The sequence below is a fragment of the Epinephelus lanceolatus genome, chromosome 7 (assembly GCF_041903045.1).
Source record: "Epinephelus lanceolatus isolate andai-2023 chromosome 7, ASM4190304v1, whole genome shotgun sequence".
Taxonomy (NCBI): Eukaryota; Metazoa; Chordata; class Actinopteri; order Perciformes; family Serranidae; genus Epinephelus; species Epinephelus lanceolatus.
In genome coordinates, this window is record NC_135740.1 from 14,530,379 (window position 1) to 14,558,161 (window position 27,783).

The 27,783-nt window shown below is 41.4% G+C and overlaps 2 protein-coding genes across 3 annotated transcripts; one reads left to right on the plus strand and one right to left on the minus strand.

Moving 5' to 3' along the window:
• The first annotated feature begins 250 nt into the window (after window positions 1–250).
• Window positions 251–9,947, plus strand: gpr174 (G protein-coupled receptor 174). 2 transcript variants are annotated; one of them, XM_033633636.2, is made up of 4 exons: window positions 251–512; window positions 758–938; window positions 5,815–6,235; window positions 8,919–9,947. In XM_033633636.2, exons 3-4 carry the CDS (start codon window positions 6,032–6,034, stop codon window positions 9,756–9,758), a joined length of 1,044 nt encoding a protein of 347 aa, XP_033489527.1. In that variant the 5' UTR covers window positions 251–512; window positions 758–938; window positions 5,815–6,031; the 3' UTR covers window positions 9,759–9,947. The 2 variants fall into 2 exon arrangements, with proteins under 2 accessions (XP_033489527.1, XP_078025336.1); XM_078169210.1 differs by lacking the exon at window positions 758–938.
• A 1,935-nt stretch (window positions 9,948–11,882) lies between these two features.
• On the minus strand, window positions 11,883–26,522 carry LOC117260488 (integral membrane protein 2A-like). The gene is made up of 6 exons (XM_033632435.2): window positions 26,081–26,522; window positions 25,558–25,695; window positions 16,686–16,871; window positions 16,474–16,584; window positions 14,558–14,702; window positions 11,883–13,250 (listed from the first exon to the last, which is right to left on the minus strand). Exons 1-6 carry the CDS (start codon window positions 26,150–26,152, stop codon window positions 13,156–13,158), a joined length of 747 nt encoding a protein of 248 aa, XP_033488326.1. The 5' UTR covers window positions 26,153–26,522; the 3' UTR covers window positions 11,883–13,155.
• Window positions 26,523–27,783: the final 1,261 nt, after the last annotated feature.

Below are 27,783 nucleotides of genomic sequence, written 5' to 3' on the forward strand. Positions count from 1 at the left end.
AAAAAAAAAAAGACCCCAAAAGTACTTCTCTGTTTCTACTTTTAGTACTGATTCTCAGTCCTGATATTATATTAAGTTTTCAACTGTCATCAAAAGAAGCGGACACACATGGCCGATCAATGTTGCTCATAAGAGAGAAAATAGTCATAATAGCAGAAGTCATGGTGTCAAAAATTCTTGTAAACCACACCCCCACACTCACAGGAAGCTCTGTGTGTGTGTGTGTGTTGAAACCCCCAGTACAGCGGAGAAGCAAAGACAGACATACAGATGCACAGAGAGACCACATTGAAAAATTAAAACAGGAAATAACTTTAGATGAGAGAAGGAAGAATCGGTAGAAATTTGATACAAGAAGCAAAACAGCAAGAAAAACGAGTGAGGAAAAGAGGGGGTGGGACAGAGAAAGTGAATATTGTTATGGGGGAGGAGGGAGGGGATGGCATGTGTGTCGGCTGATGCTTCACCCTCTGGCTTTTTGACGTGACACAGCCTCAAGCTCGAAGACAGAGGTGAGATATTAATTGTCCATTCCTTTAAGAAGACAGTGAGTTTAAGCTTTTGTGTGGGAGGCTGTAGCAGCTGGAAGCCTTCAGCGTGTAGCCTCATGGGTGATTTCGCATGTTTCTCCAATGTGTGGAATGCCTGTTATGTTGAGGGTGTGAATGTGTGTCTGTAGGCCAGCGTCAGGGTGTTCCTGTATCTGTCCGTGTATCTGGGACAGAAGATCATGACATGTTTTTGTGTGTTGGCACAGTGCACGTGGAGGGACCCGGGTGCAGGCCACTAACATTTTGGGTGCTGATACACGAGGCAAGATGTCGTGTCTGAGCGGAAAAGCTATAAGGCGCCAACAAACCCACAAAAGGATGAATCACAGCGGATAAAATAATGTTTCCATTGGCAAGATCTGATGAGTAAAACTGCTGAATTCTAAGGTAGGGCTGCAGCTCTTTGTCAAAACACAGAACGTTCATATAACTCTTATATCAACAAGATCAAAAGGCATACAATGTTGTTGTGTAGTTACTGGACATCACGTAAGGGCTGGCTTTGATAGGCCATCACTGTGCACATAACACCACTGCAATAAACTGGAAGAAGGAAATGAAAGAACAGTGACTGGTCATCATAGAGACCATTTAGACAGCCTCTGAGAGACGCATATCGTACGTGCAAAAGTGAGAGTAATGAGGGAAGATTCACACTAAAACAGTCTAACATGGGTCAAAGGTCAGTGAGGCTAAAAGGAATCCTGGGGACTGAGGGTCCACTGGGAGATCTTTCTCAGTGCTATTAAGTGGGATAAAAGGCAGACAGAGGCAGAGGCCAGAGTGCTGTGGAAGAATTTCTATCTCTTAAAAAAAAAAAAAATCCCCTCTTTAGTTTTCCAAAATTCTTCTGCTTGTTAATGTCAAGCTGCACCCTCCAGGGCTGAAAAATGAAGTCAAAGTGAAATGCCAAAAACTCCAGTTTCTTGAATGGCCATTTGAGGCTGGCTCCAGGAACAAGTCACTCCCCATAGACCTCAATGTTAAATTGCCCAACTTTTTAGCAGAAATAAACATGTTTACAGGCTGGTACAAAAAAACAATTTTGGTCTTTATGGCTATTTTCCCCATTCATGACAACTGTAAGGGGGGGTCGAATTTTTATGTAACTCACCTGTTTACATTTTATCAAGTCTTAAAGTTGTGCATATTTAAGGGTAGGGCCGCTTGCGGTGTTGCTACAGCCTATGAGTCAGATCCACCCCTTGCTCCTCCACACCTCCACCCTCTTGTCCAGATAGGGTCACTTCTGGTTTCAAAAATCAAGGTGGTGACGGTCGAAATGCCGAACTTAAGGCTTCAAAACGGCACTCAACAATCCAGTGGGTGACATCATGGTAGCCAGGTCCACACAGTCTATGGTTAATGTCCCCTGCAGGAAGTACAGTACTTGAGTACTGTTGTGTCTGCATTTTATTTTACACGAGTGTTTCGATTTAATGCTACTTTATACTTTCCATCCCACCACATTTCAAGAGTTAATATTTTACCTCTTACTTCACTATATTTATTTTACAGCTATAGTTACTTTCCAGAATAACATTTTACTTCTTTTTTTTTATGTGTTGTCCCAATATTTAGCCCATGGTGGACACCTGTTTTGGACCATGTATAACCTGAAACCGGAACCCAGCAAACATTGAGGCGTTGAATGACCTCTGTATGAAAATCTAATCAAGATGTCCTGCTATGGTTTTAAAAGTTGTTTTATCTACAACCTAAAAAAGATTTTTTTCACCTTTAATTTTTCATCCAAATTTAAAGTCTTTGAGACGTTTGCAAAGTTGTCTTTTGTGGTTCCCAAGCTTTTTGGTTTGCGGCCTCTTCACAAAGTGACTAGCCAGGCTCCTTTTCATGTCAAAAGTTCAAAAACTTTATATGAATTTATGTAGCAGAACTTTTTTTCCTACTTTCCTCTGGGTCATCCCTGTGTTTCCAGGGTTCTATGTTTCCTGGGTTCTATGTTCCCCACTTAACCCTGCAAAAAAGCTTCTACGTCACCCGCTTACACAAAAAGGGTTCTATGTTTCCCGCTTGGTTGAGCGGGCAACATAGAACCCGGGAAACATAGAACCTTTTTTGTGTAAGCGGGGAACATAGAACCTTTTTTGCAGGGTTAAGTGGGGAACATAGAACCCTGGAAACATAGATACGCTCCCCTTTCCTCCCCCATAAATCATCTCATGACCTCTTAGAATTATCTTGTGACCCTTTGAAGGAGCCCAACCCCTTGGTTGGAACCACCTGACTTAACTACCTAACATATGAGGTAGTGAGGTCACCAGCTATAACAATAAAATGCTACTAACAAATGATTCACGGCTGATTTGGCTGTTATCAGGCCATTAAATGGCTGTTATCAATGATGATACAGTAAGTGTCTTAGATATGAGTTAGCATCAGGTCAGCAGATCAGTTTTAACAATCCAATGATGTCATATATAAGGCAACATCACTCTGCAGAATGACTACTCTGCCTTTGATATATTAAGTACATTTTACTAACAATACTTCTGCACTTTTACTTTTTAATGCAGGGCTTTCACTTGTATCTTTACATTGTTGTGCTGATACTAGACGCTGTGTTAATAAACGTATAAATAGTAAAAACCTCATCCTGGGTGTAGTTAGTGTCAATTCCCTTTAAATACTTAAAACAGTAATATACTGACTCTGTTAAAAGTACATCCGCAGAAGGGTTTAGGCAGATGTTGAACAGATACTATTTATGTCACTTTGTTCCCTTGCTGCTCATCAAACTTCCCTAAGTGACAACGCTCTAACATGTTAAATTAACTCTCCTGTGATGACAAAAGATTTAAAGGCATGTGATGAATAAAATCATTGATTCAAAAGTCTTATCTGTCAAAATACTGTATGTGTGAAAGACCTGAACAATGAAAACTAAACAATCTCTCCTCTTCCTGTTCCATAAGTAGCTAGTAAATGTTTAGTCAAAGTCAAATTGGAAAATAAAAAGAGACTTTTTTTTTTGCAAGCACATTAATTATATTTAGCAGAGAAATTATCATCATGTAAAGAATACATTAATTTAAAGGAGCTGTGTGTGACATTTAGAGCAGTAATGTAACAGCAAACCATTATTTGTGATGTAAAGATAGATTGAAGTAATAGCATCTCGAGCAGAGAGTGAAGTCACACATCCTCTGTGTGTGTTGTAATCTGAGCTTCTCTGTTTTTTTATTGTGGTAGACGATCCGACTGTGTCTGCGTGCATGTGAGTGTATCCTGGCTAGCTTATCGCCGCCACTCTGCGCTGTGCTCTTACAGTGGTTACCACTAATATCGGTGCATTGTTGTCACGGAAGTGTAGCACCCACCATCCAGTCCTCCCCCCATGTTAACACCATTAACTCTCTCCCAGGGTTCGTACAAGGTGTGTAAGGTGCTTTAAGTACTTGAATTTGGCACTCAGAAATTTAAGTACTGGAAAACCTTGAAAATCAGACATTTTTTTAACTTGATCCTAGAAAAAAAGGAATTATTGAGAGGAGTACAGAATGATGAATTATTCTATGAGCGATCAGAAAATTGTTTAAACGTATAAAGCAAATAACGGCTGTGCTTACAATTAATGTCAAATGAAATATGGGCGGTATGAGCTCTCGGCTTTTCTGCTTTTTTTGTCCTTTACCAATCACTTTTAGCTGGTAGCTGCTTGCTCAGCCACCTCCATGTTGAGAGCAATGTGCAGACAATCCCACCTCAATTCAACCTCAAAAATAAAAACGATTGCTTGAAAAGATACTTATAAGTCCTTGAATTTGACTTGTCTCTGTCTTTACAATCCCTGCTGTCAGCATTGTTGCTGTTGTTAGCACTGTTTTTTGGGTTAGCACCGTCAGCTGCTACCTGCTTGCTCAGCCACGTGAGAGCCATGTGCAGACAATCCTGTCCCAGACTCTGAATCATAGATATGCTCTATATGTCACATGTCGCTCCTTTATATACATATATATATATATATATATATATATATATATATATATATATATATATATATACCTATATATATATATATATATATATATATATATATTTTTTTTTTTTTTTTTTTTTTTGTTGTTGATTTTAATTTTCAAAACACAAAAGGAAACAGAAAAACAAAACAGGAGAACAGAAAGAAAAACAAACATACAAACAAACAAACAAACAAGTCTGACAGCACCTGAATCACAAATCATAGCAAAATGGCAGCATCGACAATCTACATCACAGGACAAGCATAGCACAAAAGAAAAATTTACTCCATTCCTGTGTTAGGTCACAAGTTTTCAAGTAAAAGGGGGTTGATGAGAAGATGCTCTAAAATTGGTTGCCAGATTTTTTTAAAAAAAAAGTATTGTTCCCCCCTAAGGTAGCAGAGAGACTTTCCATTGGTAAGATCTTATAAATTTGTCTGTACCACTGCGTTACTGTTGGGGGTTTGTCTTTAATCCATTGGAACAAAATACATCGTCTAGCTAGTAACAGGAGTTTTGTTATAAGAGTGTACTGCACTGTGTGTTCTTAAAAATAAAAGCGAGGAACCCCATGCTGAACCAGCATACACCTACTAATGTTAACAGCAGTGGGTGGATGACACCTACAAGCTGGAAACTCAGCTCCAGACATTACTGTGCATTTCCATTCAAAGTTACATTCAATATCTGCTGATCAGGGTTTAGGGCTTTTTAAAATCTTCTTACACTGCTTTCATTTTGAGCTCTTGTGACAAAGAAATAGTAACGTAGGTGTCACTTATTTGGAAACTGTAAAATCACCACATAACGTTTCATTCTTCATATTGTCTGGTCCGTTAACCACACGCCTGGTCTGACTATGCTAACCACGCCAGTTTTAGTGATGCTTTGCTCCGAGGCGGTGCACGCTGGCTTATTGCCGGCTGCCCTGCAGGTGGAGATGCGTTACGTGGGAGACTGTAGCATCAACTTCTCTGTGGGTTTGCATATTTACTGTAAATGCCACTGCAAGAGCTGCAATCACACGCAAATGACTTTATATGTTATGCACTGTTAAAACAGATAGTATAACAAGCTGCGGGCCTGGTTGACAGGTGTGGGTGTGTTTGCATGTGTGTATGTGACTGAGCGCTGTACAATATCGTGTGTGTCTGATAGAGAAAGGTTCTTTCTTAAAACCTGATATCTATCCGTGCAACATGCAAAACATGCTGTCATTAAAAGTGAATTTACAGTGACAGTAATATCATCCTGTTGACTCTTTCTTTGTGCTCTGTCAGGATGCTGTGTTCCTCGGACTGACTGTGGTCTGACACATCAACAGTTTCCCAGTGCTGGACACACACTTCAACTTAAAGAAGCACAAACTACTCCTCTCAACACTGGACAGCATGGACGCTAAAACAAACCCGTCACCATACTACAAGCGGCTCTACTACTAATTCAAGCTTCCTGTTGGTTCACAAGGCAGCTTGTCTTAACCGTTACACGCTTAAAATGAACTTTGCCAACCACAGCTGTCAAAGCAGTGAAGATCTCCAGTTGTACCAGCACCGTGTGTATGCGGTGGTGTACAGTGTGATCTTAGCACCGGGCCTGCTGGGAAACGTGCTGGCGCTATGGGTGTTTAAGGTTTATATCAAAGAAACCAAGAAGGCTGTGGTGTTCATGATGAACCTGGCTGTGGCCGACCTCCTGCAGGTAAAAAGCCTCTCATGACTTCTATCTATCTATCTATCTATCTATCTATCTAAACTGGTAACACTTTACTTTAACTGCCCAAATAAGCATTTATAGGAAGTATCACTTCCTAGATTGTTTATAACACACTATAATGCAATTGCAAGCAGATATAAGCACATTTTTAAGTGTGTAATGCATTTGTCAACAATTATAACCTCTCCTCTATGAAGCATTCATAACTGGTGTGTAAACAGTTAATGAATGTTTGATGACTCGGCTGTAATGACATTTAATGATATATGAACAAACACAAATGAAAAACCGCTCTACTTTGTATATTAGAGGCCCAGTGTATAGGAAATGATGTTTAACATTCATAACTATGTTTCCATCAGTGTAGAATCACCTGAAAGTGAGAATCAGTGTGTTTTCATTACTTTAGCATGAGCTATTTATATCTACATGCAGAGCAGGTCCTCTTACACCGAGTGAAAAATAAAACACTGGTGCTATATGGGGCATTTGTGTTTTTGTGTTTTCATGTTGACCACCGAATGTCTCCTACATGCTTGGCACATGGGAGGAGTTTCAGTTTTGCAACCTCACAGTTACTTAAACCTGCATACTAGACCAGGGATGTCAATTTTAGTTCAAGGGCCACATACAGCCCAGCTTGATCTCCAGTGGGCCAGAACAGTAAAACCATTGCAGAATGATCCAAAAATAACAACACCTCCAAATGTTTCCCTTTTTTTTAGTGTAAAGAAGTACAAGTTCTAAACATGTCATTGTTTTCCATGTATTTCCACTGTGCAGTGATGCTAACATCACCACACCAAACGAAGGTGGCAGCTTTAAGGAAGCAGGTTAAGTTATCCTCTGCCTTATAAACCATTTACCAATCAAACGTTTTGGTAGAGCCTTCGCAATAGGGTTTCTACAATATTGTTTTATGATGGAAGTTTGATACAGATTCTTTTGTGGCCTACTGAGGCTGCTTATTGACAACATTTTGAACAATGTTTAATATCTCTAAATATGACCACAATAAGTATTCAGTGTTGTTTTAGAGATGTGTATTCTGGTCCAAGTGAAAAAGCTTCTGAAGCAGCAGCAAACCTGGCACATCTTATCCTATACAAATGCACCAATATAAGGTGTGAAGAGTCATCCAGCGGGCCAGAGTGGACCTTCTGGCTGGCTAGTTTTGGCCCACGGGCCGTATGATTGACAACTCTGTACTAGACATTTAAACATCTATCAACTGTTCACACGTGTGCAAATCAAGACATCTTCACCAAAGCCCCACATACTAGAATTCTGGCAGAGCTTTCAGCAATATTTCATGGCTTTCATCTGCAGATGGAATTTGCTCAGTTGTCAAAGAAATATTTATGAATATAAAATATATGTTAGATCATTACAACTGTATCATATTTTAGATCATTTATTATTTGTTTATACACCAATTAAGATGCTTCACAGGTAGTCTGGAAATCCAGACCCAAATCTAGAAAGATATAGGGTCTGGCTATGAGTTATGAAAATGGCCCAACTCGAGGGGCGGCACCAAGAATGCATTTGAAAATATCACTGCACGTAATTGGATAACACTACGACCAATCAGAACAATACACGGGGTGACGTATCCAGAGCTTAGCTACCAGCGGAGCTAACCCGTAGATTACACTCTTGCCATATCTTGTCGACAAAAAAACAAAAACGTCCTTCTTGCAAAGGAAAGATTCAAGTGCCGTCTTCTATTCCTCTTTTAGAGAAAAAGCCAAGTCTAACTTGTTCATTGTAGAGGCCAAAGCCGTTTCAAACAACTGGTGTTCATCCGTAGCCATCTTGCAGTGTTTACTGACTGATTTCGGACCTTCGATGTCGCAGCGCTGTCATCATCTGTTTAGCTCACCTCTGGCCCGCCTATATCAGATACACCGATGTGATTGGTGCAGCTCGGCTCCAAGGGCATGGGTAATGAGCATCATTACTGATTGCAAGAGTGACTCACTGAGCAAATTCAAATTGTGCTCTCGCGAGAACTCTGGATTTCCAGGGTACTTCACAGGAGTTATAGGTGCTGAAAACTACATTAGTAAACACTTAAAAATCCCTTTATATAGGCCTTAGGCCTGGGTATCAGTATTCAAAACCCTTAAGGTATCAACAGAAATAACCCAGTATCCAGTGGTACCGACAGTTCTCTGACTCTTTTTGTACCCAGATCTAGAGAAAAATGATTATTTGTATGGTTTTGCTTGCAGCCAACCACCAAGTGTTCTTTGATTTAATACAACCTGTGACTTGCCCACTATCTCAGCAGCTACATACTGGTCTTAGAATTTTTCAGACAATAAGCCCCAACTACAATAACGTATGTTATGTCATAAACCTTATTTGACTGTTTATATTCTGTTTAAAGGGTTAAAATGAAGTGATAATGTTTAACCTAAATGTAAAAAAAATACGGAAAATGCCAATTGCAAGCCAAAGTTGTGAGCGACATCATCAGGTTGCTTCTTTTGTTCGACCTACAGTTCAAACTGCTGATTTCGAGAAGCTGTGTGCGAATGCATTTAAAAGTTCAGTCGAAACAAAAATTAGGTTTCAGTGGTCATTATCCATATCGAGTGGGCATCTACCACATTGTTTGTAGTTCCTCTACAACCATCCTGATGTTCTCTGTTCCCTTCAGGTTCTTTCTCTGCCTCTGCGGATCTACTACTACCTGAACAACACCTGGCCCTTTGGCCACCCTCTCTGCATGATCTGCTTCTACCTGAAGTACGTCAACATGTACGCATCCATCTACTTCCTGGTGTGTGTCAGCGTGCGTCGCTGTGAGCTCATCATGCGTCCGTTGAGGTATAACTCCTCCAAGAGAAAAGGGGACTTGCTCATATGTGCCCTCGGCTGGCTGTTAGTCTGCCTGTGCTGCCTGCCCTTCCCTCTGCTGAGGAACCCCAGCAGTGGATCAGACACTCATTCAAGTTTTCCCACCTCAGGGGGCAGCGCCACCCCCACTGCAGATGACCTGGTGTGTTTCTCAGAGCTGCCCATGAGGACTGTCAGTATCCCAGCAGCCTGGGCCCTTCTGGCCCTAGCTGAGCTGATGGGCTTCATCATCCCCCTCATCCTGGTGTTAGCCTGCACCTGTCTGACCGCAGGGAGTCTCCAGAAGCCAACAGCAGGGGCAATTCCTGACCGAGGGGAGAAGCGGAGGGCGTTAAGGATGGTGCTAAGCTGTGCTGTGGTCTTCATAGTGTGCTTCGTTCCTTACCATGTCACAATGCCCCTGGACTTCCTGGTTAAAGCCAATGCTGTGAGCAGCTGCACCTTCAGGGACCTGATTCTGAGATGTCACCCTGTCACGCTCTGCCTGGCCAGCCTGAACTGCAGCCTTGACCCCCTCATGTACTATTTCACAACGGATGAATTCAGGAGGCGACTGAGCAAGCCAGAGATACCACAGAGCATGGCATTCAGCAGACGCTTGTCATGTATAACTGGAGGAGAGGACACAGAGGAGGACTGAAGTACCTCGAAGCTCTCTTGCTGAAGGAAGGCTGAACAGTTTAATCATAACCACTAAGCATAAAGACTATGCACAAACCAGGGAAATATAACTTACTGCAAACTAGTATTTGAAAATATGAGTGTATGTTTCAAACTGTGATTTTTTTTCTATTTATATTTTAATAAAAAAATGAAACTGTTCTTTCTACATTTGTATGACGCTGGTGGAGAGTCAGCTGTTCCTGTTACGAAGAATGAACATGTTATCAGTGTCAACATCTCTAATAAGAATTAGGAAATACAGAATGCAGGAAATTGCCTAAACTTGCTTATAGATTCAATTTAATGAGAAGCTAACAGCTGAACATATCCTCATAGAATGGTTTGTATGTTATCTAACGAGTTAGCGTCCCATGAGTGACGTTACAAACTTAACATTAAATTACGTAGGTTAGATTTTATTAGGCAAGCAAAGTTACTTAGGTTAGGTTTAGGAAAAGAAACGTGGTGATGATGTACCTTAAATAAATAACTAACAGTTCACTCAGTTTCACAGGGTTCTTAACACCCTTCACCTTGAGAAAGTCTTTCCACGAACGTGGGTTATACATGAACAATGTTGGGGAGTAACTGGTTACATGTAATTAAAGGTGGACTACGCAGGATTGTGGGTTAGTGTTCGTCGTAAATACTTTTGCCAGTGAAAGTAAAAGCTAACCCAAGATTTATTCTCATTTGGTGTTCCACCTGAGACATGTATAGCTGCAAATACAATTCATTACGACATGCCCCTACAAACCGCGCTCACCACTGGTACAAGCCACATGCACCAACACAACGGTTATCTGAACCCTGCTACGTCACTGTGGTGAATAAATGAGACCAAATGTGGCAATAATCCACTTTACAACTCATAATACATGAAGACGTGATTCACGAGTACTGAAATGAAACTCTTTTCATTGCTCTTTGCTAACCTAAACTACCTCTCTTGTAACGTAATACATCATAGCAACTTAGTTTTAGCTTAAGTAACACGATGTAGCCTTCCCATTACCCTTATCCTAAGTTGAACCACTTCTCTTTTAATGTAATACATCAAACCTAGCTAATTGCTAATTTAGTTTTAGCATAGGTAATGAGATGAAGCCTTCCCATTACCCTTATCCCAACCATAACCACCTGTCTTTTGATGTAATACCTCATAGCTAGCTAATTGCTAGCTTAGCAGTTTCATCAAGATTACCTCTTCCAGGCCAAGGAGTAAAGGGAGCTGATCATGGACTGATGTGTAGGTTATGGTGGGCAAATCATGTAGCCACAGGGCTGGTTATGTAGCTGCTCCAGCTGCGCTTATTCCAACTTGTTCCACCTTGCTATATTTGTTTTTTTTTCTCCAGCACTGTGTCTCTTGGATGCTTGTTGCCTATTGTCTGGAACCTTGTTGCTACCTTTTTACAGTGTAAAGCCCCCGGCTCCCTCTTAGCACTGTGTTTTGTGAGGTCACAGTTACCTTTACCTTTGACCTTTGACCATTAATTCTAATCAGTTCATTCTTGAGTCCAAGTGAACGTTTGTGCCAAATTTGAAGAAATTTCCTCAAGGAGTTCTTATGATGCCATGTTCAAGACAATGGGATAGACGGACACAAAATCTGAAAATGTAATGCCTCCTTCCACGGCTGTCACCACTTTGAAGGCATGGTGAGAAAATACAGACAGAGATCAGAATCTGCATTTAAATAACACTGCAGACACTTTTAGGGCCGTTTCATAGTCGACGCACACAACGCGAGCAAGCGACGCGAGCAATGCACTTCCTTTCATAGTCAACACACTGAACGCAAGCGATACAGGGGACACTTGAAATGCAATACATCGCTCGCGCAACAGGGGGTAGCAGAGGCTACCTAGTACTGCTGTAGCTAGCTAGTGCTGCTATTTTATTAGAGTGCAGGGCACTAGAACTGTCATATAAATGTGGGTGTGCGGCACACCCCCATTTATATGAGGAAAAACTTTGCGAACTGGTACTGGCACACCGGGTGCATTACTTTTTGTGGGTAAGGTATTCATACGAACAGTGCAGGATGTGTATGTGTGGCTTTTATTGTCACTGTAATAACAAGCAAACAGCCTAAATATTCAGTAGGTAAAGAAACTTTATTCAGCAACAAAGTGAATTCATTTCAGTAGCTGCACACAACATTGGTTTTTCATCTAATCTTCTAGTATTGTTAAAAAGCTGAGACAGAAACACATTTTTACACACACACTTCCTGTCTGATTGTCTCTCTGTGCAGGCATCGAGTGGGAAACAATTGAAAATCACTTCAAGTCATTTGGCAAACGGCCATTTTTTCATATGTTCAAGCTTTTCTTTAGGGGCTCTCAAAATCAAGGACAATTGTTTTATGCAGATTTATTTTAGGATTTTTACAAAACATATTCTTCTTGTGAGAATTTTAAATTTATTGCATTCTGCAAAACTTGCAGCCACCTAGTGAGCTATTTAACACAGCTACCTCCAATTCATAAATAAGAATTTAAAAGTGACAGAAAGAATAAGTGTTTTTAAATTTGGTAAAAATTTTCCCTTTAGCACATTCACTTCTTTAGCTTATCGACCATCCTTCAAGTTTATCGTCACAAATGAGGTTTCAACACAAACACAAACACTTGTCATATAGGGTGCGGGACTGCTCGCCACCATTGATTACATAAAATTATCACACGGCAGAGGCCCCTGGGAGCAGCAGGGCACTCTGGGAAATATCTACAAAAAGTACCATCCATAACAGACATGGACAACCATGTTACATGTGTACTGTAACTGTACTGTACCATACATTTCCTGGGTGACTTGTGCTATATCACACTATAACATGTAGTATATCTTGTCAAGGCTGCTCTATAAACCCCATTAAGAGTGGGAACAGTAGGCTGACACACAGACAGGTCTGATATGAATGACTTCTCAGTATCACTAAGGTATTCAGTAGGACTAACAACTCTCGTCTCGGGAGGTGACTGGATGTTGTAATACAGTAACAATGATAAGATAATTCAGCAGGAAGCTACAGCAACAGAACAGAGACCAACATAACAAATGAAACTTAGTGTATTCTTAGTAAGCAGGCTGCCGCTGGTTATTAGTACAAGACTAGCTAAGTGAATACTTGAGCAAGAGAGCTATGACTCATAAAGGTTCAGGGGAACACAGCATAGGAGGGGGGTTAGGCTATAGAATGCTGTAACTTAAATTCACTTATCACTGGGGTTAAAGCATTATACAAAAGTTACTCTCTGCTGAAAGCTGTTCCCTCCTTCGCCTACTCCCTCCTACTCTCTCTCTGTCACTCTGGCTCACTATCACTCCCTATCACTCGCTTTCTGACCTACGCTCGTGCTTTCCCATCAAGCCTTACAGATCTTGGTCTCCGTCACAAACTTGTTCTCAAAGTGGTGGATGGTGAAGCAGTTGTCTGCAGAGCGCTTCTGGATGCCTCCACCTGACAGACACAAAGACACACAAACATTAGGCCTGAATGCTGAAGCTACTGCATGTTGATCCTTTTCAAGTCAAACTGAAATTAGAATTCAGTTTTGCTCAGAAATCAGTACATACTGGGTATTCTTATCGCCCCCTCTACATTAGTGTTCTGCAGGGGGTGTAACTAACATTGTTTGTACTGGCAATGTGATTTGTTCAACATCTGTGTGAGCAGATACTGTAAATAGTTTGTTCTATCAAAATCTAAATTAGCTACGTTTGTGGTTTTTCGGAAGAGGAAGCAAAACCTTAACAAGTGAGACAACAGTGGATAAAAACAGTTAGCTCTATTTAAATTAGCTGCACCGAGTGTAGTTGCGTTAGTAATAGATTAACCGTGTGAAGTCAGCCATGTTGCAAAAGCTTGAAGATTAGACACCATGTATATAAATAAATCCACTTTTGAACAATAGCAGCAGTATTCCAATTTCAGTTTCACTTTTAAGTTCCTCTCTGAACACTGATTAAACTCATCTCTGTTCATCAAAATTATATATTAGATGTTTGTTTTTTTTGTTTTTGTTTTTACAATGAGAGACATCCCCTCATGCCTTAAAATGTCTTAGATGTAACTGTGCACCTTTACGTCATTTTGTGAGTGCAGATCAACGAATATGCAAATAAGTCTCACCCCTCAGCTGCTCGCCTGCAGCTCGAGCGTACCTGCTCACCTTTGACTCTGCTCATCGCTCTCCACATTATAAATATATCAGTCATAGATAATGTGAGCCATCCGCTTGACTATCAAACAGCTAATGAGCTGCTGTTGCTAATGTTAGATAAACTTTGCTCCACATCTCCATAGCTACAAGGCAACACCTGCTTTTCCTCTGATACCCCTCACTTTGCTGTACTGTTATGCTAATGATATGGAAAGCTTCACCCCACAAATCGACAGGACTGATTCCTGAGGTATGTGATGTAACAAACCCTGGCTGTCTGAATCTGTGTTTTTGAGACTGGTGTTGGTTCAATGCAGTTCCAAGGCAGAAATACTCAGCCATGGTTGTCAACTGCTTGTTTTGCAGTTGATGATATGTCTGTTAGCATATGACAAACACCATATGGTCATGTTAACAAGGTTAAATACTTGATTTTCACCAGAGGGGGTCTTTAAGACAGAGCAGTGTTTTGTTAAAAATGATTTATCCACCATTTGAGACGTCTATCAACTAGGACAGAATGATGGAAGCATAAAACAAAAATGTGAATGAAGCTTTACAAACGTGACAAAATGACAGTTTTAGCTATACAGTACATCCAGACCTGGCAGGCTGGAGCGGCGCTGCATTCTGTATGTTTCCTTTCCATCACACAGCCGGCGGATGTAGAAGCCCAGAGGCTTGATGTCATCAATACGCTCTGTCACCACCAGGTCCTCGTGCACCAAGTAGCTGCGGTAGGAGCCAGACTGGGACAAAAAGAAGGGACCATAATGGAATCATTATGCATCTCTAAACCACTCTGAGGAGAAGAAAAGCAGCTCAGTGAACAGGACTGCAGCCAAGTGTGAAGCCAAGAGTGGGAAGGACTTTGTCTAATTAATGAATCATCCCCAAACTTCTGCATTTTATGAAACACTTCCACATCAGATAATGAAATTCACTGATTGCACCACCACCCACCAGACGGCAAATGCTGTACAGCATGTCACGGTGGAGGACTCAGCGAAAAAAATATTTTTTTGAAAGCAACTAAACTCGCAGTGCCTACATACACTCAGCCTGACTGTTCTCAAACAGGGTCTTAATGACCATGTTCCACTCTTACTGAAACTCATCACTTTAAAAACAAACAATACTATTGTTCAGCTATTGTTAAGACAGATAAAATATTTTACCAGGTCAAAAAAACACCATAAGCATTTTCAATTACTACATTTCCTGAAGAAATATTTGTCCATGATCAAAGTGTGATCATGTCTAGTTGCACTAGCAACATGTCTCTACTGATGGAAATGACTGTTTCCTTAACCTTTCATCTAGCACCATCATCAGGTGAAAATTTTATTAGTCAACAAATACTCATGGGTAAAAATGGGCAAAGTAAAATGACTGCTTCTGTCAAAGGTGTCTGGTGGCTGAGGACGGGAGCAGCAGCTAAATGTATATTAGCCTAGAAAATCCTAAAAAAAGGACCACCCAATAATTCAACATCAGTTATACTTAGATTATTTTTACCACTTAACTTTACAGTCAAACAGCCCTTTCCAACAGGGAACTGAAACTGTTAGCTACGCTCTCTGCAGCTCCACAAGACTCAATTGACAGAAACAGCAACTTTTACTTAAAGCACATGGAAGTCACTGGTCTACCCACTGCTTCTGTTATTCAGTTTGTTTATTACTGTGTGACTTTCAGAACTGAACTGCCGTGGTGTTCACAGCATCAGTTTATATGTGGCAACGGCATTGTGCAGAAAGCTACTACAGGTCATGTGGGAAAGTTTTTAGAAGGGCTTGAGCAAAAGTGTGAATTTATGGATTTGAATACATCAGGAACATAACAGGAAAGCTACAGAATGATATAAATACCTCATAAAAATAACAATAACAATTAATAATAATAATCAATGCAGCCGCCCTTTAAACAGCTCTGGATTTTTTGACTGTTGGTGGAATAAAACATACCATTTGAAGATGTCCCCTTCTGCTCTGGAAAATTATACATTTCATTGTTTCCTGTCATTGTGAGCATGCTGATGTTAGCATTTAGCTCCAAGCACCACTGTGCCAAAGTAGCCTCACAGAGCCACTAGCATGGCTGTTGACTTTTTTGTCTTTATGATTTAGCAAAGAAAACACATTAAAAGTCATCCACTACAGATTTAATTTAGTGTTTTACTGAAACCTTTTGTCCTATCACATATTTAACGACAATGAAAGAGGGAAGAAAACATGAGGACTAAATTCTGGTGGAGATTACTCACACAGTGTTAGTAATGCAGGATGTCTGGGATGCGGAAGATGATGTGATCTGGAATTTTTTACTTTACAAATGACAGACATGACAGATTTGCACAGGATTAAAGCACGGACAATCTCTGGAATTATTTTAAACCCCTGGATTTCCCCAGGTAATATTTAGCTCTTCATATTAGGGCTTATGCATGAGCATGAGTGAGAGCACTGCACAGGTCGCTCCTACTAGCAGCTGCATCCTGAGATCCTGATCACTACTCACCATCAGCTGTGAGAAGAGGTCGATGAGGTCCTGAGGGGGGAGCACCACCGAGGTGTTCAGAGGAATCACGAAGCAGGTCCTCAGGGTCAGGTCCAGATATGCCGTCAGCTTCTACTCACACACACATGAAGTAATCAGGGAGGAATTTAAACCACACTAACAGGAGAGTACTAGCCTCTACAGTGCTGTGTGTGGAGTATTCAGTGTGTTACCCTGTTGAAATCATGGAGGATGTAAGCAGGGTCTCCAGGTCTGAAGCGGGGAGGGGGGACGCTGATGACGGCCATGCTGTCAGAGATCTCCACCTCCTCCTCCACCCGGGGCAGGTAGTATGGCTGGCTCTCTCCTCCAGCTCCGGTTGACACGTCGCTGAACTGCATCGCACCATGATACAGCCTCTGGAGGACACGAACGAGCAGCGAAGTGAATCACTTTGCGCACAAAAAAATAAAAATACAAGCACATTTTTCGATATCATGACTTCACAGCTGACAAATGTATTATTATTGCGATGAAACATTTTAATTTATGTCTTTTAATGTCCCTACTTTCTCCCCTTTCAACTACTTGTATTTCAAGCTTTGGAAAATCAGCAACATTGGAAATATTTCCACTGAGGTGTCACATGGCAACGTTTGCATACACGAACAAAAACAACACATGCCACCAAGGTACACTGTTGTTTTTAACACGTGGTGAGGTAGATCTTTGGATCTGTAACCACAAGTGCCTCAACTGCACCTACATTCTCGATTTGCACAGCCAGTGGTTTTCCTGCACTGTCTACCTGTTTGCTCTGCAAACAAACTGAGCCAGTCTTTCCTAAGAATTAATACAGCACAGTTTGCTCATGGGTGGCAACAGTTCAGTGTATGTTTAAGATTTATGAATCATAAGACATTAAAGAGTCAGCACTTGCTAATGAAGCTTAAAGCTTTATTGCATGTACACTCAATACTGCATAGTGTTTTGTACTTTTTAAAAAAGGTATCTATAGTTTTTTTTTGTAACCGTGTATGTTTATGCACGTATGTCAAGCTTATATTGTTTTGTGACAGAAATAGACAAGCTTGCCAGGAGTCCGTTTCACAAAGCAGGTTCAACAAACTCTGAGTCTAATCCTGAACTCTGAGTTGATCTACTCTGAGATAGGAAACTCTGAGTTTCCGGTTCCAGAACAGCTGATTTGAATCAGTTTAATCAACTCAGAGTAGTTTCACTTGGAGTTAAGCGCGTGCACCACAACTATAAAAAGCCAGCATCAATGGAGCCCCGATTCGACGAGTCACCATGGCAACGGGGACGGGGAGGGCGTTTTTCACCCCACTAGAATTAGAAATCTTAATGCGCTCATACTGCAAGTTTGAACACGTTTTCAAAAAGAAGTACAACACCGCTGCAGCTGCAAAAGAGAGGGAGACGGCGTGGGAGAATGCATAAGTTTAAATGTAGTCCTTTGCAATCACAATAATATTACAGGGGAAAACTGCTTGAATGGTAGCCTATTAATTTATTTCATTTAGGTGCAATCCCGTGGAGGAGAAGCGTACTTGGCAGCAGTTTAGGATGAAATACACTGCCTGGCCAAAAAAAAAGTCGCCACCTGGATTTAACTAAGCAAATAGGTACGAGCCTCCTATTGGATAATTACTGCATGGGCAATTATCTTTCAGCTGGCAACAAGTTATTTAACCCCAACTGGTGCAATGAGTTGCTTCTCATTTCCTAAACAACCATGTCGAAAGACACATCCCGTGGTCGTGGAAAAGATGTTAGTCTGTTTGAGAAGGGTCAAATCATTGGCATGCATCAAGCAGAGAAAACATCTAAGGAGATTGCAGAAACTACTAAAATTGGGTTAAGAACTGTCCAACGCATTATTAAAAACTGGAAGGATAGTGGGGACCCATCGTCTTCGAGGAAGAAATGTGGCCGGAAAAAAATCCTCAATGATCGTGATCGGCGATCACTTAAACGTTTGGTGAGATCAAATCGAAGAAAAACAACAGTAGAACTCAGGGCTATGTTTAATAGTGAAAGTAAGAGCATTTCCACACGCACAATGCGAAGGGAACTCAAGGGATTGGGACTGAACAGCTGTGTAGCCTTAAGAAAACCACTAATCAGTGAGGCTAACCGGAAAAAAAGGCTTCAATTTGCTAGGGAGCATAAAGATTGGACTCTGGAGCAATGGAAGAAGGTCATGTGGTCTGATGAGTCCAGATTTACCCTGTTCCAGAGTGATGGGCGCATCAGGGTAAGAAGAGAGGCAGATGAAGTGATGCACCCATCATGCCTAGTGCCTACTGTACAAGCCTGTGGGGGCAGTGTTATGATCTGGGGTTGCTGCAGTTGGTCAGGTCTAGGTTCAGCAACAGTATGTGCTCAAAGAATGAGGTCAGCTGACTACCTGAATATACTGAATGACCAGGTTATTCCATCAATGGATTTTTTCTTCCCTGATGGCACGGGCATATTCCAAGATGACAATGCCAGGATTCATCGGGCTCAAATTGTGAAAGACTGGTTCAGGGAGCATGAGACATCATTTTCACACATGGATTGGCCACCACAGAGTCCAGACCTTAACCCCATTGAGAATCTTTGGGATGTGCTGGAGAATGCTTTGCGCAGCGGTCAGACTCTACCATCATCAATGCAAGATCTTGGTGAAAAATTAATGCAACACTGGATGGAAATAAATCTTGTGACATTGCAGAAGCTTATCAAAACAATGCCACAGCGAATGCATGCTGTAATCAAAGCTAAAGGCGGTCCAACGAAATATTAGAGTGTATGACCTTTTTTGGTGGTGACTTTTTTTTTTTGGCCAGGCAGTGTATAAAAACATTGTTCAAACAGGTAAGACCTCGGCATAATCTCATGGGGGTACTTCATTTTGATAATGTTTTACATTGTAAAGTAAATATTAAGTGGCTGTTTGACTGTGCAGTTGTTTTATCCCCAACATAATGCTGTTTTCACACACATAAATGTCTTCTCATCTATATCATGTTCTGTTAAATAATTAAGCCTATTTAAACTAACACAGACTTCTACTCAGCCAACAGAAAGAAGGCAGATGCCCGTAAAACGAGCACACTTTTCTGACCGCCCTGCATACAGTTGCCTTACTCAAGTGCTCAGCATCTCCGACATTGTACAAAAAACTTCCATTTGCAAAGAAACGCAGCGCAACACATAATATCTGCTGGGATGTGAGAGCATGACTACGATTGGTAATGTTGCAAATGTAAGGACGGATTAGGTTGTGTATGTAGATGATGGACTGTGACGTGAAACGGTACCGCTCAAAAAGATAATTGTGTGGAAATGCTAAAACATCTATACGCGGTCTGATAACCATCTCCTGACGAATATTTAATTCTCTGCGCAGTAATGCTGCACCTTCATCCACGGGATCGTTATCAAAAGGACATGCCATGTTAGTGAAAAAAGTCGCCACCTACTGTGCCTAATGGACTTCTAATATACTGACTCTGATTTTTTAAATGATTTTTTTAAATGACAGACGGCAGAACTAGGCTACGCCAAAACTCGCCTGCTGACTGAATGAATGAGGAAATCAAATGGAGTGTGTGGCTCTGAAAGAGGGCGGAGACAGAGACACTCGAGGTTCATTGAGAAAAACCTGCCCTGCATTCCAATACCCATACTACCATACTATTTAGTATGCCAGAAAAAGAATTAGTGTGTCCCAATACATAGTATGTCAGATGCAGTATGCCAAAAGCACCAGGATGTTCTACTACATCCGGTCACATTTCGCAGTATGCATGTCAGCATGCTTCTTTGGCCATTGGCCAGCGGAAGTTATGTCACACTGAGCTGCGTGTACAACCAACGCCCACACTTCCTTTCATACATGGTTTATTTAATTTGAGATACTAAGACACTACATATTAGGACTGCAATGATCTGATTATATACTGTCACATATCATACAGTTTTGCAAGAACACGGTTACAACATTCAACTTTACTGTGATTATAGTATAATCAATGCTAGGGTTCAACTATGACTACAGTATAGAAGATTCTATCAGTACAGGCAGTGGTGTAAGTGTGGTATAAATAATGAATGAATATGACTAAATATGAATACACTATGGGCCAGGTATGAGCAGTATAGACTAGTAAATATATAAATAGTAAAAGTCAAACACATATTAAGTAATGTAGTAAGAATGTGCAGGTATGTTACACTACAAATAAAAGTAATGTGAATGTAAAGCTGCCTCACGTGCAGACAGAATATAGTGCCAGCAGCTACATAGCTGTAAATATATTTAACATCAAACATCTGCCAGCAACAGAGAGCTGTGTGTGAAGGGGTTAATATGCCTACTGGTGACTAGTTCAATAGACAGGTCACTAATAATAGGCTTGGGACTGTTTATTAGAAACAACAACATACATGACGACATAACAGCAACAGAGCTCTCCGGCACCTCCGACAGTATGCACGACTCTGGCGAGCTCGACAAGAGGAGATTTGCTGCATCTCCAAAGTACAACAACATAAAATATTCAAATGTGGCGCTACGGACGGCGGCGGAAGTGAGCAAGAGGGTCGGAGTTCAGGGAGCGATGTGATGGCGGATGTAGTGTGTCCCAATAGTATGCATACTGCATGCGCACTGCATACTACACTACATACTTTTTAAGGGCAGCTGCAGTACATACTAAAAGTATATAGTAGAAGTATGCGATTTGGAACGCAGGGCTGGTCCCGACCAGGTTAGGTTCATAGAGTCTGTTACTACGATAACTGACCGAGAGCTTAAGTTACACCTCTCTCTGAAACAGGCTAGAGTTACCCCTCTTTCTCTGGTTTGAGTTACCTCCCTTTTTGAAACGGAAAACTCAGAGTTTCCCTCATTTCAGGGTTAACAGACTCTGAGTTTTCACTAAACCTGCTTTGTGAAACGGACCCCAGATGTTCGAGTCATTAACCACCGACTGAGACTGTCTCTCTATCACTGGGGTGTGTAGAGTGCTATCCTGAGACCAAACCAAAATAATGAGCTGAGAGTGACCAGAAGACATAACCTTGTTGACTGATCTGATTCTAACTATTAGAGGCAAAATTCATGACCTCTTGTCCTCAGATAGTACCTATCTAACCTCAAACACAGCTGTAAGACCTAATATATATTTAGATTGCTTCTCCCCAATTTCTCTTCAAGAATTGACAGCAGTGATTTCTTCATCTAAATCATCAACGTGTCTCTTAGACCCCATCCCAACTAAGCTACTTAAGGAGGTCTTACCTTTAGTTAACACTCATATATTAGATATGATCAATATATTCTTATTAACAGGCTATGTACCACAGTCTTTTAAGGTAGCTGTAATTAAACCTCTACTAAAAAAGCCCACCCTGGATCCAGAGGTGTTAGCCAACTATAGACCAATATCTAATCTACCCTTTATGTCAAAGATCCTTGAGAAAGTAGTCGCAGACCAGCTGTGTGATTTTCTCCATGATAATAATTTATTTGAGGAATTTCAGTCAGGATTTAGAGTGCATCATAGCACTGAGACAGCACTAGTTAAAATTACAAATGACCTTCTGATTGCTTCAGACAAAGGACTCGTCTCTGTACTTGTTTTATTAGATCTTAGTGTGGCATTTGACACAATTGACCATCAAATTCTACTGCAGAGACTGGATCACTTAATTGGCCTAAAAGGTTCTGCGCTAAGCTAGTTTAAATCTTATTTATCTGATCGTTTTCAGTTTGTTGACGTTCATAATGAATCATCCTTACGTACCAAAGTTTGTTTTGGAGTTCCGCAAGGTTCTGTGCTCGAACCAATCCTATTTACTCTATATATGCTTCCTTTAGGTAACATCATTAGAAATCACTCTATAAATTTCCATTGTTATGCGGATGATACTCAGTTGTATTTATCGATGAAGCCAGAAGAAAGTAATCAATTAACTAAACTCCATAACTGCCTTAAAGACATAAAAACTTGGATGAGCACCAATTTCCTGATGTTAAATTCAGACAAAACTGAAGTTATTGTTCTTGGCCCCAAACAACTCAGAGACTCTTTATCTGATGACATAGTTTCTCTAGATGACATTGCTCTGGCCTCTAGCACTACCGTAAGAAACCTCGGAGTAATATTTGATCAAGATTTGTCTTTTAATTCTCATTTAAAACAAACCTCACGGACTGCATTTTTTCATCTGCGTAATATTGCGAAAATTAGGCCTATCCTGACCCGAAAAGATGCAGAAAAATTGGTCCACGCTTTTGTTACCTCTAGGCTGGATTACTGTAACTCTCTATTATCAGGTAGCTCTAGTAAGTCCTTAAAAACTCTCCAGCTAATTCAGAATGCAGCAGCACGTGTACTAACAGGAACTAAGAAACAAGATCATATTTCTCCTGTTTTAGCTTCTCTGCACTGGCTCCCTGTAAAATCCAGAATTGAATTTAAAATCCTACTGTTAACTTATAAAGCTCTAAATGGTCAAGCTCCATCATATCTTAGTGAGCTCATAGTGCCATATTATCCCACCAGAACACTGCGCTCTGAGAACGCAGGGTTACTCGTGGTCCCTAAAGTCTCCAAAAGTAGATCAGGAGCCAGAGCCTTCAGCTATCAGGCTCCTCTCCTGTGGAATCATCTTCCTGTTACGGTCCGGGAGGCAGACACCGTCTCCACATTTAAGACTAGACTTAAGACTTTCCTCTTTGATAAAGCTTATAGTTAGGGCCGGCTCAGGCTTGCCCTGTACCAGCCCCTAGTTAGGCTGACTTAGGCCTAGTCTGCCGGAGGACCCCCCTATAATACACCGGGCACCTTCTCTCTCTCTCTCTCTCTCTCTCTCTCTCTCGTATCCTATTACTGCATCTTGCTAACTCGGCCATTCAGGATGTCACTAACTCGGCTTCTTCTCCGGAGCCTTTGTGCTCCACTGTCTCTCAGATTAACTCATATCGCAGCGGTGCCTGGACAGCGTGACGTGTGTGGTTGTGCTGCTGCCGTGGTCCTGCCAGATGCCTCCTGCTGCTACTGCCATCATTAGTCATTAGTCATACTTCTACTGTTATTATACACATATGACTATTGTCACACATGTATACTGCCAGATATTAATACATACTTTCAACATATTGTACCACAGTAGCCAGAACTATAACTATAATATTATTACTTTCAATAATGTTGTTGTAAGCTACTGTCATTACCTGCATCTCTCTCTCTGTCTCTCTCTCTGTCTCATTGTGTCATGCGGATTACTGTTAATTTATTATGCTGATCTGTTCGGTACGACATCTATTGCACGTCTGTCCGTCCTGGAAGAGGGATCCCTCCTCAGTTGCTCTTCCTGAGGTTTCTACCATTTTTTTTCCCCGGTAAAGGGGTTTTTTTGGGGAGTTTTTCCTTATCCGCTGTGAGGGTCATAAGGACAGAGGGATGTTGTATGCTGTAAAGCCCTGTGAGGCAAATTGTGATTTGTGATATTGGGCTTTATAAATAAAATTGATTGATTGATTGATTGATTGATCTGAATCAAATTAATGGGACTAATGTGATATGATTTTTAGAAAAATATCAAAATTGTTGCTGAAAAAAAAAATGAACAAGACAGAGGATATAGGAATAAATCAGAATTTGATCCATTAAGAAGTCTTTAATGTCACAGTTTGTAAGTAGCATGAATTTCCCAAACAAAGCTTAATTTTTTTTTAACTAAGAAGTGTTTATGCATTGTATTAATACAATCTAAGAAGTGATTTTTTGCTTCATTTGCATAAGAGAAGAAACCCCTTTGAGCACTGAGATACTATTCTGAATGTTAGACCCTCCTGCTGACAACACAGGAAAATTCAAGAAAAGGTGAAGTCTGCACTTTCTCTTAAGATGGAAGTGAGCAAGAGTCAGCACTCTAGTTTCCCACCGAGGCAAGAGTGTCCCCTCAGCAGGCACAAGCAGCTTTAATAATTCCTCCCAAACTCAAATAACACCCCTCCACCCCGTCTCCACCTGCACGTGTCTCTGCTCAAAGTGACCGAGAGTATCAGCATCTGAGATAGTTTCACTCCGGCTATAAAAAACGTTGGGAGGGTGACTCGTGGAAGCAACTGGTTCGCTCTCATGGCCTAATGAAACCACATACTTTGCATTGTGCTATGCTTGGAAAAATCCAGCCAGAGGGTCTGTGAAACATCAGCTTTAATGTATTTCTTCACATTTCAAAACAGGGCTCTTTTTTAAGATTATGTTTTGGCGTTTTGCCCTTATTACACAGAGACAGTGCAGATACAGGCAGGAAACATCGGACGAGGTCCCCAGCTGGAGTCAAAGCCTGAACTTTGCTGCATATGGAACTGTATATGACACAATATCAATTTCCTGACCTGCTGCTATTACTTTAATGGAAAAATTATACTTATATCCCATGATTGTCTATCTAGGTGTATTCTCATGCTGACTGAAATGCATATCAAACAATGAGAAGCGATTTGTGATGTCAATTTAAACCATGATGCAGCCTGTACAGATACTGTACAGATTGTGTGAACAGTATATGGATAATATGACATAACCTGTGGCACATGGAATATAGTTGTTTGATAAAGTTGTCAGGTAAACTCCTCCAATAAGTCCTATAGGTTAATAGCATAGCAGTGTAAATACAGCTGCAGTGATGAGTCTGCTAAACGATAAGTTGATCAACACAAAAATAGCTGTCAAGTATTTAGATAATTGATGAACTGTTAAGGTACTTCCATGCAAAAATGGCCGAACATGCTGTTCTCAGCATCTCAAATATGATGATTTCCCGCCTTTCTCTATTTTCTCTCATATTAAATTTCTCTGGGTTTTTCCACTGACAACAGGAGCATTTAAAGACATCACCTTGGACTTTTAGAAACATAACATTTTCACTATTTTCTTTTATAATCCCAACATTTAATTGATGAATCCGGAAAATAATCAGCAGATTATTCAATAATGAAAATAATCATTGGCTGCAGCCCTAAGTGGTAATGCTGATTCCACCAATGTCCAAAAACACAAGCAAACACATATTTACCTTTGGGGTGAAATACCGATAGAGACATGCTCCCCCAACGATGAGCCCGCTGAGGATGAAGGCGATGCCCAGCAGGGTGAGCAGACAGCGACCTGTGGAGCCCTCGTTGCCCGCCGGGGCAATGGCCAGCTCAGGATCCTAAACACACACACATGCACATCGAAGCAATGCTGTTAGCACGTCTGTGAATCATCATGATGCATGCATTTAAAATCAACATTCAAGCCATACAGCTGCGATTTTGCAGTCTGTTTGGCCTCTGCAGAACAGCTGTGTGATGCTCAGAAGATGGGCGGTCCCGCTGTGCGCTGCATCAGGTGCAATATGGCTCTTTGTGCCTTTTGGCGAAAATCACCGCAAACCTCTTCATATATCAAATGTGCAACATGCAAGAGGACACATAAAGATTGTATAAATCACACAGAGATGAAGTCCACGGTCGCAGCTGAGTGCCTGCGGCCGGTGCAGGCCTGCTACCAGCGGACACCGGGCTCAGACGCCGCACTGAAGCCCGTTAGCTCACCTTCACAGCGGCTGGCACCTCCTTGCCCAGCGCCTTCTGCGCCAGGGCCGAGTTAAAAGCAATCTTGACCATGCTGGAGTGGAAAACGTCAGCTCAGGTTTCTTGTGCAAACAGAAGAAGGGAGAGAGTGTCGGTGCTGGACTGCAGGCTCGGTTACTCTCTTCAGCTCCGCGCTATGACGCACTTTGCAACCTCGGCTTTATCTAGAGCTTCCGGTCACTGGAGGGGATTAGGATGACATCCGAAACGGAAGCTGGAGAAACAACTTAAACTTCAAGCTACATAAAATATATAAACAGGTGACGCCTGCGATAATTTAGAAGAATGTTACTAGGCTACTGGTTTGACTGTGACCACTAAAACCGTTTATTGCCTCATTTATTGCCCCAGTAGCCTCGCTTGAGAGTTGCGTTGTGTAACTTTGGCGCTATCTAGTGGCCACAGGTGGAAGTTACCTAGATTTTAGTGTACTGAAAATGCTGCCCATCACAACACTCATGATTAGACTGAACTTGATACCACAAGACTTGAATTATTTACACTTTAATTTAAGCTTGTCTCCCTTTACCTGCTGTGCTCTGTACAGCACATGACACAAAATGACTCAATTTTGCACTGACTGCACTATAATGTAATGAAAATAATATTTGGAGTGTATAAAGTAGCCCATTCATCTCCGTGAATATTCCACTCTGTAAACTGACTCTGTAAATATATCCCCTCCTACAGGCCGGGCACTACCTGCCAGTGTGTCTGCCCACTCACACTGACACACACAGTACGCCGCCTTCACTGCACTGTGTGGAAACACAACCCAGTGCCAAGGCTATACTGTATGTCTGACACATATCCTCAATCCTCTGGTCTGTGGTGGTCCTCTGCTTCCTCTGCTTTCACTCTCCTGACTCGTTTAAGGTTGTATGTATGAGTAAATAAACACTTACTGCTGCACCAGCGCTCTAATTCCACGCAACTCTGTGGCATCTCTCCAGCCCTCTGTGCTGCAACTGTACCATATGCATCTCCCAGTCCCACAAACACACACATAAGCACACACGCACTCTGTGAGGCTATGATATTTCCTCTGTTAAACAGACAGATTGGACCGGTAATCACCACTGAAAGGTACATAAACAGAGCAGCTGATTTCTGTACCTAACTCCCCCTCCGCCTACCCCCCCAAACTGACTCTGTCTGAAAACCCTAAGTGGTCCTGAAGGCTTGTTTATGGGCTCGTCTTACGCTGTGTTTGATCTGAGAGCTTGCCCACACATGCATGCGTGGACACACACGCACACACACGCAGCAAGAGAGAAGGAGAGCCAGCATTAGCAGTAATAGCTGAGATGATAAACAAAAGACTTAGATTTAATCCTGAGGGCTTCTCAGCATCACACACAAGAGAGGAAAAGAAAAAAAGCTGAGGAGGGGGCCAGGAGGCAACCGCACTCTCGTTCCAGAGGGAAACAAGGGATGATTTGGGGGAGAAGCGTGGAGGCAGGTGGGGGTGTAATGGAGTGATTCTGGGGGAGAGTAAAGTGATGACTGGGAAAAACAGAGAGGGAGTTACAGGGAGAGGCAGAGCAATCTGCAGTGTCTGATGCTTGAGTGAGTTTTCCGAGGAGCTGATTAACAGCAGATTAAACTTGCCGTCCATCCAGTTTACGTCTCAAACTTTCTAACAAGCCTGCTAGGTAGAATTT

Bases quoted from the DNA above. Each gene is read 5' to 3' on its own strand.
- gpr174 (XM_033633636.2), top strand. From the start codon at position 6,032: ATGAACTTTGCCAACCACAGCTGTCAAAGCAGTGAAGATCTCCAGTTG. The intron at 6,236-8,918 runs GTAAAAAGCCTC...TGTTCCCTTCAG, and splicing joins CTGTGGCCGACCTCCTGCAG to GTTCTTTCTCTGCCTCTGCG.
- LOC117260488 (XM_033632435.2), bottom strand. From the start codon at position 26,152: ATGGTCAAGATTGCTTTTAACTCGGCCCTGGCGCAGAAGGCGCTGGGC. The intron at 14,703-16,473 runs GTGAGTAGTGAT...TTTTTGTCCCAG, and splicing joins ACCTCTTCTCACAGCTGATG to TCTGGCTCCTACCGCAGCTA. The intron at 13,251-14,557 runs GTCTGGATGTAC...TGTGTCTGTCAG, and splicing joins GCGCCGCTCCAGCCTGCCAG to GTGGAGGCATCCAGAAGCGC.